The 19,958-nt window shown below is 37.3% G+C and overlaps 1 protein-coding gene and 1 non-coding gene across 2 annotated transcripts in view; one reads left to right on the plus strand and one right to left on the minus strand.

The window, feature by feature from the left end:
* The window catches only part of Cmpk1 (cytidine/uridine monophosphate kinase 1), a 40,392-nt gene that overhangs the window by 12,637 nt on the left and 7,797 nt on the right, over window positions 1-19,958 (plus strand). The window contains exon 2 of the mRNA XM_003461471.5: window positions 19,704-19,850. Within this exon, the coding sequence (XP_003461519.1) occupies window positions 19,704-19,850 (147 nt within the window). The remainder of the gene's footprint in view (window positions 1-19,703; window positions 19,851-19,958) is intronic.
* LOC111756915 (small nucleolar RNA U13) lies at window positions 16,632-16,735 on the minus strand. Its single transcript, XR_002791291.1, has one exon. It is a non-coding gene; the product is annotated as a small nucleolar RNA U13 (small nucleolar RNA).

Here is a 19,958-nt window from a genome sequence, read left to right on the forward strand (position 1 = left end):
GTATACCTCCATGTCCAGCTTTGCTTTGCCTTTTCTTTTCTTTTTTTAGAGGAAAGATTTATTTTAGCTCATAGTTTGTAGAAATTCTCAGTCCATAGCCAACTTGCTACAAGACAGGGTAGTAGCATGACGGGAGGATCATTGTAGAGGAGAAACAGCTCGTGGCAGGGCAGGCAGGAGGTGCCAAACACCAAGCTTGCCTTTCTCTTTTGTTTAGATTGTTTGTTTTGAGACAGGGTCTTGCTGTGTAGTCCAGGTTGGCCATGAACTGAGCCAGCTATCATTTTAGAAAAACATATAGAAAAGAAATAATTTGGATATAAGTTACAGGGAAGTATGATATTCCTGTTGTTTACGACAGCATAAAAAAATGATACCCACTCTACTTAGTTAAGATTTTAAAAGTCTGTATAGTATCTTAAAGTTTGTTGAGTAAGAAAGATCTTTTTATAGAGAAGATGTTTACATTAGATTTTAAAATCCTAGGCAGAATAAATGGATTTAAGGAAAAGCTTATAGTGGAAATGCTATTTATATTCAAAATTTATTTATACTTATATTTACAAGAGGCAACATGGCTAATGACCTGAGAGCCATGTATCTTTAACTGTCCTATGGTTAAAGATGTGGGTATTTTTAATTTTGATTACTTTTTTCTTTCAAATACAGTAGTATACATTACAGAAAAATTAGAAAATACAGATAAATTTTAAAAGCATAAAAATTATCGGTAATCTTGCCATGCAGAGAAAAGTATCATTAATCAGTGCACTTTCTGTTGTGTAATCATGGCAAGAAAGAAAATTTTATGAAAAAAAGAAAAATAAACAAGAAAAAGAAAATTTTATAAAAAGTTTTTTCATGAGCTTACCACATTTTGGGCCATTACCCTGATAAAGTTGGGTTGTAATTGTTGATTATTCTTTCTTTTTGTCATAATTTTGTTTTTTTGTTTTTGAGAAAGGGTCTGGTTATGTAGTTCAGATTGCTCTCATATTTGCTTCATAGCCCATATTGGCCTAGAACTCATGATCCTCCTGCCTCAGCTTCCTGAGTGCTAGGATTATAGATGTGATTCATAATCGTTGGAAAGCTACTTTTCAGTTATATCCCAAACATATTACCATGTTAATAAATGTACTTTTATAATATCTATATGACTATATCATACTGTACAGGTTAAATATATTAGTTAATTTCCTAAGTTTTTGAAAGTTTTGTTGTTTCTGAATTTTTAAAGGTTGTATTCAATATTTATTATTTGGTATTAGGGACTGAACCTAGGGCACCAAGGGTGCTAGGCATATACTGTACCACTAAGCTATAACTCCAGCCCCAGTGGGTTGTTTTAAAACAACTTCTAAAAATACGTAGGGCCAGGGATTTAGCTCAGTGACACACCTTACAAGCATGAGGTAGTGGGTTCAATACCTGTACCAAAAAAAAGAAAGAAGAAGAACAATACATAATTTGTATATCATGCAGTATACCTATTTAAAATGTATAATCCAATCATTATGGTACATTACATTTAAAGTTTCTTAAATTTTAAAGTATAACGTTTGCCATTGTGAGTCATCTTCAGTGTATAGATCAGTAGCATTGATTGCATTTTCATTATGAATGCATAACCATCACCACTATGTATTTTGAAATTTTTTTCTGCACCCCAAACAAACTAACCGTTAAGCAATAACATTTCTTGTAATAAAATTCTTCTGTTTTGTTTTTGTTTTGCTTTAAGGCAAGGTCTCCCTGTAGTCCAGACTGGCCTTGAACTCACTCTGTAGCCTCACCTGGCCTACCACTCCTGAGCATCCTCTTGCTTGAACCTCCTGGATGCTGGGATCACGGTTGTGCACATTATGCCTGGCTTCTTATTGGCTTTTGCAAGTAGTGCTTTGCTGGGCACTGGCACATAGCTTCAGTTTAGTCCCTGATCTCAGTGCTTTGGGACAAATACATCAAAGTAGAATTGTTGATTCATACGTAATTTTGTTGAGGAACCACCACACTGTTTTCCACAGCAGCTGTCCTTCTTTGCATTCTCAGCAGCAGTGTACAGGATTCCCCATACCTCACCAGCATTCACTATTTGTTTTTTTGTTACTGTTATCTCAAATTGTAGTCATCTTAGAAGGTGTAAAGCAGTTTTTTTCAGATACGCATCTTAAAAGTTACATTTGCTCATCTTTAATTGGGTTATATATCTTTTCATTATTGAGTTTTAAGAGTCATGTATTTTAGATGTAAGCCAAATACATGATTTGCACATATTTTCTCTCACCATATACATTATACTTTTTCTTGCCTGAGATGTGCAGATTAAAAGATTGATAAATTAGTCCAAAACTACAAGAGAAACATAACTGGTAAGTGTCTGTATAATGCTTAGGACTGAGCTGGGCATGGAAAAGAGAAGGAATAGTAATAGAAAAAAAGAAAGAGGTAGTAACAGATTCTTATTACATTGATTCCAATAGCTGGGTTTGAGTTAATTAAGTCAAATTAGTGGAAGGGGAGAAGGTACCCATTTAAACAGTTTTCAGTGTACTTTCTGTTGTATAATCATGGCAGAAAAGAAAAGTTTATGAAAAGTTTTTTCATGAGCTTGAACTGGGAGCCCGATGTGCAGTATAAAAATGGCTATAGTTGTCTGTGATCAACATTAAATCCTTCGGCTAGGATTTGATTGCTGTGTCATTGAAAATGTACATTCCTACACTGATTTTTGCTTTATTATTTTACTTTAATTCAGTTATTTGTGTGTTTGTTTGTTTTGAGACAGGGTCTCCTGTGTAATTCAGGCTGTCCTTGAACGCACTGTGTAGCACAGACTGGCCTTGAACTCTGGTAATCCTGTGGCTTCAGCTTCCCAAGTACTGGGATTATAAGCGTGTACCACCACACCTGGCTACTGATTTTAATTTTAGATTGACCAAAAAAAAGTATTCAGGAAGGTAAATTTTATACCAAGACATTTTTAAAAATTTTCAAAGCCTAGCAATTTTTCTTATAGTTTTTTATAGCTGATATAGTTTGTTAGACTAAAAATGAGTGTCATCTTTTACTTCATATGCTTTCAGACTGCTTGAGTTTTTATAATATACAGATTCGCATCTAAACTTTTTAAGTCTTCTTTAGAATTTTTGTTTTAAAGAGAAAAAAGAAAAAAAATCAAAGGCCAGGGATTTAGTTCAGTGGCATAAGCGCCTGCCTGGCAAGCGCAAGGTCCTGAGTTCGATCCCTGGTACCACAAAAAAAAAAAAAAAAATCAAGAAGCAAACAAACCTGAAAAACAACAAAAGCAAACATTGGATTTCAAAAATAAGACAGAAGAAAATCCCTCACAGATACCCAGACCTGCAAAGTCAATCAGACAACACAAACACAAGCTGTTCCTCAGTTACTATCATCTTACCCCTAGTCCTTTTGAATCGGCCAGTTGCCTATGGATGTTGGGGAGGAATGGGAAAATGCTCTTTTGATTTCCCAGCCTGTGCACCTGCTGGCTTTCAGGAAGGCATTGTGTGTCCTCTTGCTAAGTCTTCCCGATCCCTGTGGCCTGGCTCATCGAAGGGTTAAGCCTTAATTTTAAAAATGCACACCTTTAAGAAGCAAATATTAGCAAAGCAAGGTCACACTTCTTGCCTAACCAGCGATTACTTTTTCTCTAAAAAGCCAATTAAGAAAAATTGCTTGACACAATGAAGTTTTAAAAGTGCTCCAACAGGTTATTCTGGAGACTAGGAAACTAGTGTGGGCGATATATTGCCTGTGCCATAAAAATGGCATTTGCAGAACAGCTTTCTTATAATTTTGAATTCCAGGGTCTAAAATATGGCTTCATTCAATATGTTTCCTTTTAAACCTTTTGGATCCTCTTAACTGAGTATTTCTAAATTTCCATCTGTTTCTAGGCTGTAACACTGGACTGTTTTCTGTCTCCTTCTGTAACTCTTGACTTCATGCCTGTGCAATGTGTTTCTTTGTTGCCATGTTATATTTTTGTTTCTTCTTTGTTTAAGGAATGGATCACCTTTCATAGAAATTGTATCTAAACATTCAAATTGATTTTTGGTTTTGAACAGTTCACCACTCTGTCTCTAAAGCTGCTTTTTCTGCACATTTAGTTTTAAATTTTCAACATGTTTTCATTGTGCAGGCACTGTTTTCCTTTTTCTTGAAATCAAATGATGTTTTTAATGTTGGAATTGCAAAGTGGGAGCCAAGCATACACTCTACCTCTAGGCTACACGCTCAACCCCCTTAGATGAGAACCTTGTCTTTACTTAAAGCAAGGCTGTTTTGAATATTACTGTGCTACCAGAATTTGGTATTAATAGAAAGTTTAAATTGTGCTTTGTAATACTTCTTAAAGGTGTGCAGTTTTTAAAATTAAGACTTAGAAAGTTTAGGTGTGGACATGTTTATTATAAAAATTCGAACAAGTTTGAAAATATATGAAGTAAAAGTTTTAATGAGTCTCAGTCTATTTTATGTTATCACTTTACATTTTTTTGTGTGCCTTTTTGGTTCTTTTAAATGTGTTCATGAAAAGACTGGGTGTGGTGGTGTATACCTATAATCCTAGCACTTGGGAGGCTAAAGTAGGAGGATCACCATGAGTTCCAAGCCAGCCTGGACTACATAGTGAGACTCTGTCTCAAAACAAAAACACCAAAAAACATATTCATGTGTGCATATGTGTGTATCTTAATTTTTTAAACATTATATCTGGTGAGCTTTCCATATTAGAACTTATAGATAATACTACTTCACAGTAAACACAGTCATTTATATTTATCTAGTCATTGGAATAGAAAGGGCATTGAGACATTCTCTTATAAAAATGTTACTACTGTGGGCTTTTCCTCTCTGTCTCTGTATCTCTGTGTCTTCAGTCTCTCTCTGTGTCTTAACGTGTAGCTTTGGCTGGTCTTGAGTGTCTACATTTGAGTAGCTGGAACTAGAGGCATGTGCCAATGTGCTGTTTACCCCAGCTCCACCCCATTTCTGGTCCTGGGGATTGAACCTAGAACCTTCCTGCTGAGCTACATCCCCCAGTTGCTTTTATTTTTGAGACAGAGTCTTGCCAAGTTGCTAAATTGTCCTTGGCTTGGCTAGAACTGTGAGCCTCCTGCTTTAGCCTCCCAGTGTTGGGATTATAAGCATGCACCATCACATCGGTTTAACTGTGTTTATATCTAGTTGAGGCACTTTACAAGCATCATTCTCAAGTAGTTGCATCTCTTAGGCTGACTTTCTTGCTTTTGATATTCCCTGGGTAAATTATAATCTCATTCTAGTGGTATTAGCCTTTTAAAAATATGAAACACATAGTGATTGGCCTTGTTAGTAGTGAAAAAAACCTGTTTTAAACTGGTGCACATTTGTAGTCACAGTACTTGTGAGGCTGAGACAGGGATCACCATGAGTTGAAGGCCAGTCTGGACTACATAGTGGGACTCTGTCTCAAAAAAAAAAAGAAACTTTTTGTTTATTTTAAAGAGAATTTAAAAAACAATAAAAATGATACAGAATTTCAAAACAAGAAATTAACAATGGTTGTTGTATTGCATGTTGCTATTTTCAAAATAGTAGCTCAGATTACCAGATATAGAGATGTAAAATTGATCAAACAATATAAACACTAACTATGCCTTTCAGTGGACTAATAGAATTAGTAGTACAATCATCTTACCTGTTGTGTGCGGGTGTGTGTGTGTGTGTGTTTTCTCCTTTCCCCTGTGCCAGTTTTTTCTTTTGAGCAGTTTCTTTCCCTTTTACAGTATCTATTGTGTCTTTTGGATCTTATTTACTCTTTTAGTTTCTTACCTTAAGAAGATAATATTATGTTTACACATGTGAGTCTGATTTATTTCATTTATGAGTATGGTCTCTTGTTGTATCCATTTACCTATAAAAGCTTCAAGTTTATCTTTATAGCTGAGTAGTATTCCACTGTATAAAAATACCACAGCTTTTTTTTTTTTTTTCCATTCCTCAGGTGATGGGCTAAGATTGTTTCCAGTATTTAGCTATTACAAATTGTACTGCTATAAACACGGATGTATTGCTGTGGTATGATGTTTGCAGTTTTACTGGAAAAATACCTAAGGGAAATAGTGGGGTCGAATGGAATCTCTAATCATAGTGTTTTGAGGCATATCCACATTGCTTTCCACAGTGGTTGTACCAGTCTGCATTCCCACCAACAGTGGAGAACAATTTGTTTTTCTCCACAGCCCTTCCAGCATTTGTTATTGGGTGATTTTTTTGATGATAGCCATTCTTTCTGGCATGGGATGGAATTGCAGTGTTTTAATTTACACTTCTTGAATTACCAGTGATGTTGAGCATTTTTTTCATATATTTGTTTGCCATTTGTATTTCTTCATCTGAGAAGTGTGTATTCATTTAACTGCCCATCTTTGGATTGGGTCTTTGAATTTTGCGGGCTTTGTTTGTTTGTGTGTTTATTTCTTTACATATTCTAGATGTCCTTTGTCTGAGGGATACTTGGCTGAATTTTTTTTCCCCAAATCATAGGGTTTCTTTTCACTCTATTGGTGATTTCTTTTTCTTTTGAGGCACAAAAGCTTGTTGATTCTTTGAAGTATTTCTTATGTAGTCTGGTTTTTGTTCAAGAACTGTCTGCCTACACCGATGTGTTCCAAGATTTCTACCTAGTCTTCAGTGGATTTAGCGTTTCTGTTTTTTAGTATTTAGATCTTCGATCATTTTGTGCATGGTGATAGACATACGTCTAGTTTTAGTCTCCAGTGTGTGGAAAGCCAGTTTTTCCAGCACCATTTATAAAGAGCCTATTTTTCTTCCAGTTAACATGTTTAGTCTTTTTATCAAAGATAAAGTACCTGATTATGTTTGTAGGTGTGTCTGCATCTTTCTTCTATTCTGTTGCATTGATCCTCAGGTCTGGTTTTTCATCAGTACCATGTTGATTTTATTACAGCAGCTGTGATGCCTTCTGCTTTGCCTTTGTTGTCTAGGATTGCCATTGCTATTCTAGGTCTCGTCTGTTTCCAGATGAATTTGAAAATGTTTTCTCTAGGTCTCAGAAGTATGCTAATGGTCTTTTGATCAAGATTGCATTAAATATGTGTAACAATTTTTGGAGAATGGCCATTTTTCACAATGTTGGTTCTTCCTATCATGAGCAAGGAATATCATCCCATTTTCTGAAAACCTCTTTGATTTTTTTTTTCCAGCGTAATATAATTTTTCAATGTATAAATCTTTTACTTTTTAAAAAAATTTTATTTAAGGAGAAAAAGAAAAAAACAGAAAAAGGGTACAAGTTATACAGAATTTCAGAAAAATAAACAGTAGGAAATCACTAGTTAATAGATTACATATTGTCATCTTAGAACTAATTGTTCAAGTTACAAAATTAAAGCATATAAAGTGGACATTCAAACAGTAAGATTGCAAACAGTTCTGTTCAATGATCCAACAAAACTCAGTAATTTGGTTATCTATCCTATACATTTAAATATACATGCAGTTATATCCTTTAGAGCACTTTCTTTTCTTCTCTTTTGTACAATGTCAATTACACATTTTGGGTTTTATTATTCCCACAGTTCTTATTACTTTTTTTTTTTTTTTGAAGAGAATAAAACCAAATGTGACATAACAAAATAGTCTCAGTCAAATCAAAAGGATGGACATAGTACATGATGTGAAAACAGAATACAAGGTGATCAACAATGGTTACCATAATGCCTCTTGCTATCTTAAAAAGAATTGCCTATATCATCAGTTATAATAAAATTAAACAAAACAGTACAGAACAAAACCAATAAAACCGAAACATTGGAGACATTACAGGACTTCAAAAGAAGATAATAGTCACACCTTGATCAAAAGACCATTAGCATACTTCTGAGACTAGAAGAATGGGCATCATAGTGAAACCTATTGTCTTCAAAGTAGGTTGCCTATACTCTCAAAATTGATACTATCAAGAAAAACAGAATAGAGTAAAATCAGTCAAAACAAGATGGTGAGAGCAATACAGGGTTTCAAATCAAGTTAACAGGAAATCAAAGTGGGTTACTATAATATATCCTGCTATTTTTTATTTTTTCCTTAATTAAAAAGATAAAAATAAAAAAGTAAATAATAAAAAAAAGAGATTGAGATAAAAGAGGACATAACAAAACAGCACAGGTCACAACATAACCATTTAAGCAAAATAGTGTTTCATCACCAGATATCCCGACTTAAAAGTAGTTACCACAGTGTCTCTTTCCTTGAAATCTTTGAGTATAACTTCCTATACTGTAGCATCAAACATATCAAGATAATGTAAAACCATTCAAGAGAATGACAGTATTATAGGGTATTTAGAACCAACTAACAGAAAATGAACAATGGTTTCTGTATAATCTCCTTGTCGATAAAAGTTTTTGTTTATATTATCACATATAATAAAATCCAATAAGATACAACATGTTAAGACCGATGGAGACAGAAGAACAAAAGCTTGATGGGACTTCAAAACAAGATGATATTGAATCAGCACTAGCTATTATGATGTCTTGTTTTCTCCAAAATAGCTGTTCCTACCATCCAACCTTCTCTGCCTCATTTCTGTTGAGCTCTTTTTCTGTCATTAGTTGTCAGGTTGTCTTCTTCATTTTGCTTTCTGCTCCATTCATTGTGGCCTCTCTGCCACTGTTTCTGGAATCTTGGTATTTTTCTTTTTTTAGAAGGTCCTGCAGTATTCTCTGTAGAGTTGAGTTGGTGGTTGCACATTCCCCTAGTTCCTCTTTATCCTGGAAGCACCTTGTTTTTCCATCAATTTCTAGGGACAGTTGTGCAGGATATATCAATCTTGACTGGAGGTTATTATCTTTCAAAGCTTGAATTATTTCCCCCCATGCTCTTCGTGATTTGATGGTTTGTGCCGAGAAGTCTGCTGTAATTCTGATGGGTGTTCACTTGTAAGTGATCTGTTTTCTTGTTTCTGACAGTGTTTAATATTCTGTTCTTATATTGGATTTCTGGAATTTTGATTATTATATGCCTGGGTGTAGTTCTGTTTGGGTTGTAGGTGGCTGGGGTCCTGTATGCTTCATACATCTGAGCATCTTTACCTTTTGCTAAATTAGGGAAATTCTCCTGGATTATTTCTGTGAATAGCCTGTGTAGTTCATTTGTTTGTGTCCCTACTTCTTCTTTTATGTTCTTAATTCTTAAGTTATAGATCCTCTTATCATCTTCAAGCCTTTGTATTATTCCTGTTTGTTTTCTTGTTATTTTTAAGAAGTTTTTCATTTCATGCTCCCACATTACAAATCTGTCCTCCAGTTCAGATAATCTATCCTTCGTTTCTTTCAAGCTGTTACGCCCCTTTTCGATAGAGTTTTTAGTTTCCTGGTAATCTCTTTGAACCTGCTTCACATATTCTATGTTTTCTCTATTTTCTCCATCAAACAATCCTTCCCTTTTTTTCTGTTCTTCCATTCCACCATCTGTTTTTTCTTGGGTGGTACTTAGCATTTCTCTAACTATTCTACCTTATATCTTGCTTTAGGTCGTTAAATACTTCACTTTTGAACTTGTCTGTGAGGCCCCGGAGATACTGCTTTGTGTCTATTGGTGCCGTGTCTGATATTGCATGTTTTCTGTCCTCCTTTGCATTTACCTTTCCTGGAGCAGTGTTCTCAGGATTGGGGGCCAAGGACCCTTTCTTGTTGCTCCCTCTTCCCATACTTTTTGTTTCTTCCATACAAGCATATACAGGAGGCCCAATTTCTTTCTTTGTCTGTTACAGTTTGTTTGAATTACACCAGCTAGGTGTCCCGCCCACTGCAGTGTACTAGGGAGACACAGACCTGGGCAGCCTCTGCTGGGCCCGCCTCTCCAGGTCAACCTACTGAAGGCTTCACTGCTAGAGTGCACCGCCTGGTACTGGGACCTGCTTTGGGCTAGCCTACTGGGTCTTAGTCTGTGGCGTCACCCAGACCAAGCGCTCGCCACCAATCCCACTTACGAGGGAAATATGCCACTAAAGTCACTGCAGCATCCTGTTCCCCTAATCCTCCTGGTCCCAGAATGTCCTCTGTTGGAGCCTCCTTATCTATGGAGGGGTCCCCGTTCCTCTCACTCACCACAGGTTGATGCAAGGCTCCCCGCCAGTCCCGCTCTCAACTCCGTTTGCCAATTCCCGCTCTCAGAGATTTCGCATCTCTCTCCCTGCTGTGCCAATTCAGACGCAGCAGTGGCCCCAGGAAATTCACATCACGGCTTCCAGAGGCACGGGTTCCAGCTTCAGTGCTGAGATTTTATCTGTTCCGGTTATAGCACCGGGATTGCATTTCCAGTTGGTTTCTCACAGCTTAGTTTGTTCCTGGGTCGGCAGGGTATATCTCCCCTTGCTTAGGACTCCTCACACGGTACCATTCCTGGATTCTAACCTGGCTAACTGAGAGAGCCTCCTTAGCTGCTGTTATCTATCCACCATGTTCTCCCGGAAGTCCCTTTTACTTCTTTTGTTAGATTGATTCCTAAGTATTTCATTTTTTTGGATGCTATTGTGTAGGGTGTGGTTTCCCTAACTTTTCTCTCAGTAAGGTGATTGTGTACAGGAATGCTATTGATTTTTGATTGTTGACTTTGTATCCAGCTGTGCTACTGGATTTGGTTATTAAATCTACAAGTCTTTTGGTGGACTTTTTGGAGTCTTCTATTATGGTGCTGGGGATTGTATAACCCTGGGCCTTGTGCATGCAAGGCAAGAGCTCTACTACTGAACCACATCCCAGCACTGGGGTCTTCTCTGTAGAGTATCATGTCATCTGGGAATAATGATAATTGCACTTCTTTCTTTCCTATCCTTATTCCTTTGATTTCTCTCTCTTGTCTAATTGCTCTGGCTAATCTTTCCAGAACTATATTCTAGAAGTGGTGGTAATGGACATCTGTGTCTTGTTCCTGATTTTAGGTTAAAAGATTTCATTTTCTGTCGCTTTAGTATGATGTTGGGGGCTGAGGAGTTAGCTCTGCAGTATAAGCAAGCGCCTGTGAAATCGTGAGTTCGATCCCCGGCACCAAAAAAAAAAAAAAAAAAAAAAAAAAAGAATGTGTAGTATGATGTTGGCTGTTTAGCTTGTCATAAATGGCTTTTATCAGATTGAGGTAAAGACCATCTATTTGATTTTCTGTAGGGTTTTTATCATGAATCAGTGTTGGACTTTATCAAAAGCTTTTTCTGCATCTCTTGAGATAATCATGTGATTTTTGGTTCTGTTGATATGGTGCATTACATTTATTGATTTGTATTCCTTGCATTTTAAGCTCTTGTGCCCCCTGCAAAGATCCTTGCATTCCTGGAATGAATCCCACTTGGTCACTGTGTATAATCTTGATGATTTGTTGCATTCTGTTTGCTGTTATTTTAATGAGGATTTTTGCACCTATGTTCATTAGAGAGATTGGCCTGTAACTCTCTTTTTTGGTTGAGTCTTTCTTTGGTTTTGATATCAGGATAATACTTGCCTACAGTACTGAATTTGAGAGAATTGCTTCCCTTTCAGTGTCATTAAAAAGTCTGAGGAGTATCAAATACCCATTTTATTAGGGTCTTGAGAGTGTGTGTATGTGTGTGTGTGTGAGAGAGAGAGAGAGAGAGAGAGAGAGAGAGAGAGAGAGGGTCTTGTGTAGTTCATGCTGGCCTTGAACTCACTTCTGTAGACCGACCACACTGGCCTTGAACTCACAGTGATCCTTCTACCTCAGCCTCCCAAGTGCAGGGATTATAGGTGTGTGTCATCATGCCCAGCCACGAGTGGTTTTTTATTATATATAAGGACCTATGCTACCAATGCTGTCTGCACTTCTCCAAGTGTTCTCACAGGACTTGAATTCATCACATTTTAAGCTCTTGTGCTCCCTGCCAACGATGTTTGGGTTTTGATGATCTGTGTGAGATTTCTTAAGATACTGCTTCTTCCTAGGTAGGAGTATGTGACCCACAGGCTCTGTAATGCCCATGAGAATTGATCACATAAATTAACAAGACCAAATGGCGTTTACTGAGAATAAGAAGACTCTGTATCTCTCTGTTAATGTCAAATTATTACCTCTGACTTCTTTGAACTGCTTGGGGTTTCTGGGCTTGGTCATCTCTGACCACTTTCCATCTCATAAGGTAGGGAACACAGATTGATTTGGATTAGTGGAGATGACTATAAAAGAAATACAGGTTCTGGAATTGACCACAGAATGAAAATCCAATTCCCAGTTGGCGTAGTAGAGGCCTATTGGTATGTAAATAATACAACGTAATCCTCAATTATCTGAGGAGCTTGGTATAAAATGTTAGGGGATGTCTAAGTCTGCACAGTCTAGTGGCTTCTAACTCACCCTTTTTCTAAGTTTTCTTATTTGCCTTCTTGCCATTGCTTCTGAAGAAGCTAACTTCAGAGTTGGTAGATTGGTGAATTTATAGAAGTATAAAGAATACCTGGTTAGTGGGTCATGGTGGTGCATGCCTAAAATCCCAGTATTTGGGAAGCTGAGGCAAGAGCATTGCCAGCCTGGGCTAAATAGTAAGTTCCAGGCCAACCTGAACAGCATAGAAATACCCTGTCTCAAAAAACAAACAAATAAATAAATGCCTTTGTTAATTAATGGTAGGGCTTGGTCACTTTATGAAAGCAAATCATCCTTTGTGACTGTAACCTGTTTACTTCTTCTAATCAGCACACTGCCCAGCACTTTGTAAATGCTCAATAAATACATTTGGATTTCTTTTCCTGTTTTGTTTTGCTTTTTGGTGTTTTTGAAATCTTACTATGCAGTTCAGGCTGGCTTGAGCTTACTCTGTAGTCCAGGCTGGCCTGGATCTGACAGTGATCCTTCTGCCTCAACCTCCCAAATACTGGGAATACAGGTATGTGCCACCACTCTGGCTACACATATGGATTTAAAAGTAAGTTCAAGCTATAGTCTGAATTAAGACTTTCTTAAATGAAGAGCAAAACATTGAGAAAAATGAAATAGTGCTATAATTGTCTGGAGTTGAATAGATTATATTCTTTTTTTTCTTCTTTCCAAGATAAGCTTTAAAAATACCACTTTATTTAGAAAAAGAAGTGCATTTCATATCAATGTCTGCTGACACTTTTTGCTTATGAAATAATTTAGCTTCATTTGTAACTTCTATACTTTATAGTTAGTTAATCTATGGATTTACAGTTAAGTAGAATATATACATTTAGAAACAATAAGGGCAGACTCAAAATAAGGTTGGAAATTTCTCAATTTCAGTCAGATATTATACTCAGCTTTTCCCTCACTGTTAGAGTCTTTTTTCTCTATAACTGTATTTTAATGGTGAGTACTGTAAGAAAAGTCTCCTTTTGAGTTCTCTGTGAATGGGACTGGAAGAAAACATCCTGGCATTTGCTAAAAGATTGGCCAAGAAGTACCTGAACAGTCAGTACCTCACAGTCAGTGAAAAGGTAAATTCCGCAGGACTGGTTGGTATTATTTCTGGAAAATCTTTACAAACATATTTGGAAACTTTTTTTTAAATTGGGAATGTCTTTGAAACAAATACCAATACTTCATACATGTACATTTGAAAGATACCAATTGTCTTTAACTGTGTTTACAAACTATATGTTGGACTCTTGGAGGCCTGAACAGATACTGAGGCCCAAGCATCTGCTGGGTGAGGGCTGTGGCCCTGAATGAGATAAAAGCTGCAGCAGGTGTTTCCTCATGCTTGAGCTGCAGGGTCACAGTGGTCTGCTGCTCCTTCATCAATTTTGCAGCTCCCAGGACCCCGAGGATACTAAACAGACACTGAGTAGCTTCTTTCTGCTCATCTCTACCATGATGACATCTGATCTACAGAATCCTCAACCCATGGTGCACATAATGTCAACTTAAAGAGTTACATCCTGCACCTCCTAAACCCACACTCTTCCTTTTGGCGTAGTATTTGTCTGTTCAACTTCATACTTTCACAGTAGTGAGGTGTTTTTTTGGGTGTTTTGTTTTGTTTTGTCTTTTTGAGACCGGGTATCATTATGCAGTTCAGACTGACATGGAGCTCATTTTGTGGTGTAGGCTAGTCTCAAACTTGCAACAGTCCTCCTGCTTCAGCCTCCCTAGTGTTGGGATTACAGGCGTGTACCACCACACCTGGCTACGTTTATTTTTTAAATGATCATTTATGTATATCTACAATTTACAACTAATTTTGCTTTTAAGAAAAAAGCAATAAAATGCCAAACCCCATTTTAATGCAGTATAAAGCTTGCAGATTGGAAGTCTCCAATGTCAGGAAACAAACAACGAGTGCACTAATTTCTAAATTACCATCTAGGCTTGTAAATGTATACGTTGTTCATACAGCAGAGCATTTTAGAGTAATCTGTACTGTTAGTGTTTTCCCTGAGCATTTGCCATTGTTTATTACTGTTTGTCTCTGCATTTACTCAATATTACCATGTGCTATGATTGCTAGACCAGAGTAGAGCATTTAACAAGCAGAGACTTCCAAGTTGAAGCCAAAATAGTGGGAAATGAAGCTGCTGTAAAATTTTGTGGACAGTAGTTGCAAAGTAACTTTTTGCGAATTGTATACAATAAGTGAGAAAAGTAGGTCACACTCATTTTTTATAAACCAATCTTCATAAGTTTGCCTATGCTTGATCAAAGTACATTTATAAGTGATCTGAAAATAATTTTAAAATAACAGTTAAAATAGTATTTTTTTTAACTGGGTACTGAACTTAGGGCCTTCAGACCAGGTAGGCCACATACCCCCAAGTCTTTTTTAAAGATGTTTCTAATTTTGAGATAGAGCCTTACTGAGTTACCCAGGCTGAGCCTGACCTTGTCGTCTCCTACCTCAGCCTCCCAGCTTGTTAGGGTTGTAGTTACCTACCATCACGCATGGCAATAATTTTGTATTTGTTTCTATTTTCTGTAAATGATAGAAATTTTTAACCCCCTCCCTTCTCCTGCGGTCTTAGTTACTTTTCACTTATTGTTGAGACAAAAATGCCCAACAACTGAAGTTAAGGAAAGAAACGGTTATTTAGCTCACAGTTTTGTAGAGGTTTCAGTCCATAATCAGCTAGCTCCAAGGCAGAGGGGCGCGTGGCAAAGAGACGGTAGTTCGTGGTGGCAGAAAACAGCAAAGACAAGAGCGAAAGGGGCGAGCCAGCCTGTCCTCCTCCTGTGCAGGGTATGCAGGTGCCCACCTGAGGAGTGAGGGGTGTGATACACCCTAATCCAGCACTAGGCAGCGAACTAAGCACAAATTGTAGATTCAGCTGCCTCCAAAAAGCTCCCCCTTTATGACTGCATGAACTTTTGGGGGGACATCCAGACACAAAACATAACACCTGCCGCTGAGGGTTGAACCCAGTGTCTTTGTACTGAGTTATATCCTCAGCCCTTTTTTTATTTTGAGACATGGTCTCATTGAGTCACTAAATTGCCCAGGCTGGGTTTGAATTTTCCATCCTCTTGCTTTGACTTCCTAGAATGCTAGGGTAACAGATATATGTGCTTGTTTCAATTAGTTTTATACATTTTTGATCATTTATTCTAGTGTAAGGGTCTGTATGACTAAGAGACAGAGATTAATAATATATGGTTTTGGTTGTTCAAATTTATACCCAACTTCAATCAGCAAATATTTAGAGTTTCTTTTGTTGATTATCTTACAGCTAGCTTACTATTTAGTAACAATAAGCTTAACCAACAATTTTGGGAAATAGAAAAGGAGTGAAAAACGTCTAGCTTCTGTAATTCAAAATAAGAAAATATACTATAGCTTGAGTAATCAGATGAGTTAGTTAAAACAGCCCTTCCCTACCCTCCTCTCCACTCCCACTTTCCCCCACCTCTCTCTTACCCCACCTTACTCTATATCCCCACACCCCTAACCAACCCTATCTCTTCACACTACATCTCCAGATTTTTGTTTTTAATTGTTTTATTTTGAGCCTTGCTAAGTCACCAAGTTGCCTAGGCTAGGTTCAAATTTAAGATCTGTCTGCCTCAGCCTGCCAGGGCGCTGGGAATCATGGTATTTGCCACCATACCCAGCTGCTGAAGTACTACTATAAAAAGGATCCCAAGTTCAAGGCCAGCTTAAGCAACAGTATTGAGGTGCTGTCTCAAATGAAAACGAAGAGCTGGGGATGTAGCTCAGTGTGGAGACTCGGGGTTTAACACCCATTACAAATGAATGAATGAATAGCAGTGTGTGCTGCCTGAACTCTTAACATTGAAGTTAAAGATAACATTTAAGATATCAAATATTTATTGTATTTGTAGGTAACATAAAAGCCCACTGGGGGAGTCTTAAGAACTTGGGATAATTGTTGTGACTAAACATTGGTTATACTTTTTTGTACATAGTTACACTTTTAGTTTTAAAGTTTTTATTAGTAGATATTGACAGTACATAATGATTACATTCATCATGGGGAGTTGGTAAATGTATACAACACATTTTAATTCTTTTTATGTCACCTTCCCCTCCCCTCATTCAGTATACTTTTGAGCATCCTAATATTAGAGACTAAAACATTTTAAAATGGATTATACAGTTCTTTTTTTTGTGTTTCCCATGTCAGACAGGGGTAATGTGTCAAAATAGTAACAAAGTTTGAGGGAGGCACATCTCAAGTATATTGACATGAAGAAACATCCAGTCATCACTGAACCAAAAGCTCGCGTTCAGGTTCTTTTGATTAAGCAAAAGTGAACATATGTTCATGTGGAGGAGAAAACTTCTCATTATTCAAAATTGTATCTTAGACTGTATTGTTTTCTCATCCCATCCAATAAAAAGCAGCAGTCCAATACTGAAGCATCCTATGTGATTTAGCTTAACTGTAACATTATCTCCTGAGCTAATGTATTCTTCCCTGAGCTAATATCCTAGTAATAATAATTGTTGCTCTCATAATAATACCTTGCATAGACATTTATATCTATTGTCTCATATACCTCCTTGATTGGTTTGCGTATCAAACCATTGTGTTACTTTCTTGTCACTGGGACACAGTGCTGAACACCCACAAATTAAAGGAGAGGTTTATTTTGGCTCACAAGTTGTAGAAGTTTCAGTGCATAGTTGGCTGGCTCTGAAGCAAGGTGGCAAGGCAGAGGAAGGTTGCTTATGGCCCGACAGAGAGTGATCAAAGGAGGAAGGGAGATAAACCACTCCCCACTCCCCGTGCCCACCTCGCCCAACTTCAGCTATAAACTCATCAGAAGACTGATCCACTGATATGTGTCACACCCTCATGATCCAGTTACCTCCCAAAGTCCCACATGTGAGTGCATGAGGCTTTGGGGGATCACTTAGATACAAACCATAGCAACCATTAAATGTGTGTACACACACACACACACTCCTGCCCTGTATTATAATGCTTCAGAAACCATAGGCTATATGAATAACTTAATCCCATTGATTAGATGCCTAGTGACATTGTATCCATCTTAGTTTGTATATATACACTGTATGATGTTCACATACCAACAAAATCACCTAATATCGTTTCTCAGAAGTATCCTTGCTACATTGTGCATCACTTAGTAATGAAAGTAAGGTCTGAGAAAAGCATTCGTAGGAGATCTTGTTGTTCAAATACCATAAAGTATGCTAATACAAAGTCAGTCACTCCACATGGCCTTCTGGTATGGTCAAAACACTCAGTAAACATGAGGTATGTGAGGTTGCTGCCAGGGAAACATGTCACACTGGGTTTTTAAAATTTGATTAATTAATTTTTCTAGTTTTTTGGGACAGGATCTTACTATATATGCAGTCCAGGCTGTTCTCGAACTTACTATGTAGCTTAGGCTCAACTCCTGCCTCAACTCTCAAGTGCTGGGATTATGAGTATGCACCCCTACACCCACCTAGTACAGTGCTACCTGTGCTAAAGTTTACAGACAATTTATTTTGCAATTTTGAGGAAGAGGCTGGGGCCATGTTTGTCACCGGTACAGAGTTTGTGAATGGAAGCTAAATTTTGCCAAATGCTCTTGTTTGAGAACTGAATTGTTTGCAAACAGAAGCATTCATAAACTGAGGTATTACTGTATACTGTTTTACAATAATAATAACCCCCCATAATTAAAAGTATATTCTAAGCTGGGTGTGGTGGCACACTCATGTAATCCCAGCACTCAGCAGGCTGAGGCAAAGGATCATTTCGAGTTCAAGACCACCTGGGCTACCAAGGCAGCCCAACGCCAGCCTGAAGCACATAGTGAGACCCTGTCTCAAAAAGACCAAAAAAAAAAGTAATTCTAACATAACAATAAGAAGTGTAGTAAATACATAGGTCACTAACATAGGCATTTATTCTCATTCTAAAGTGTTACGCACTGTCCATAATTTTATGTGCTGTATTTCTGCATGACTGGCAGCATAATGGGGTTGTTTATATCAGCATCACCATAAACATGAAACACATTGTACTACAACGTTGTGACAGCTACAGTTTCACTAGGCAATAAGTTTTAGCTGTGTTATAATCCTGTGGGACCACCACTTAAACTGCAATTCATCATTGATACAGACATCATTGTCCAAAAGGGATTTGAGGTTATTTGAGTTAAGTATCTTTAGGATAGCAAAAAGATGATTGAGAGCTTTTATCTGCTGATAGGTGTCAGGCTCTGGTAGGCAGTTTATATACATTCTCAGTTAATCGTAAGGACAGTACCTGCATTTCCATTTTATAAATGAGACTTTTCTTTGCAAGGAAAGGCAGGAAATGGATGTTGGGGTGTGGTTAGGAAGATGCTGGTCTGAGTGGAGAGACAGCAATATTCTTACGCTGTTTGATTATGTGAACATGCTCCAGGGTAGTCTTGAGCAAGTAGGGCATGCACATGAGAGACAAGTGTTATATATATAGCCTCAGTCACTTAATATATAGAGATGTTGACTTTTAAACAGCAGAGATTTTTACAGAATGTGGGTATAGCCAACAGTGGTATGATATTTTGCTTTTACTTATTTGGTTTTATTTTGAATCATAGAGATTTTTTACTCCACAATTGGAGATTGAACCCAGGGCCTTTGCACTGTACATTGTCAGTCCTTTTTATTTTTGAGAGGGTCTCACTAAATTACCCAAGCTGGTCATGAATTGGGATCCTCCTGCCTCAGCCTCCCATCACGCCTAGTGAGTCATATAGATTTTTATTAAATCTTTCTTTGAACAGTATTAATTAGCATCTAAACTCGATTATATTTGTGAAAGAATATAATGAAGTATTAATGTCTTTAATAGCTCAATGATATGAGCTGAGCATTCATGGGTATGAAATCTCTAATAAGGGTGCTTATTAATAAGCAAACTGAATTACATGAAATCTCTTGATACTTTCCTTTATTATTTAATATACAACAAAATTTGTTTTACTAGGCCAGGAGTGGTGGTACAGACCTATAATCGGCGGCACTCAGGAGGCTGAGGCAGGAGGATTGCTGCAAATTGGAGGCTACCCTGAACTGCATAGTAAAACCGTGTCCCAAAAAGACACCCCCCCAAAAAAATCTTGTTTACTATAGATGAATTAAAATACAGAGATTAACACAGAGAAAAAAATGTATAGTCCTACCAGTGGGTTGAATGAATTCTGATTTTTTTTTTCCTGTGTGTTGTTTCTTTCAGAAATATGGCTACACACATCTTTCTGCAGGAGAACTTCTTCGTGATGAAAGGAAGAACCCAGAGTCACAGTATGGTGAACTCATTGACAAGTACATTAAAGAAGGAAAGATTGTGCCAGTTGAGATAACTATCAGTTTATTAAAGAGGGTAAGAAGGGTGAATGTCAAGCAGTTCAAACCAACAAGGAAACAAATTAAATCCCTTTTTCATTTGAGTAATAAAAATTCTGAGTGTTGAATTTCTTGCATGTGGAAG

Source organism: Cavia porcellus, unplaced genomic scaffold (genome assembly GCF_034190915.1).
Source record: "Cavia porcellus strain 051 isolate PalLab524CR breed Dunkin Hartley unplaced genomic scaffold, mCavPor4.1 scaffold_25, whole genome shotgun sequence".
Taxonomy (NCBI): domain Eukaryota; kingdom Metazoa; phylum Chordata; class Mammalia; order Rodentia; family Caviidae; genus Cavia; species Cavia porcellus.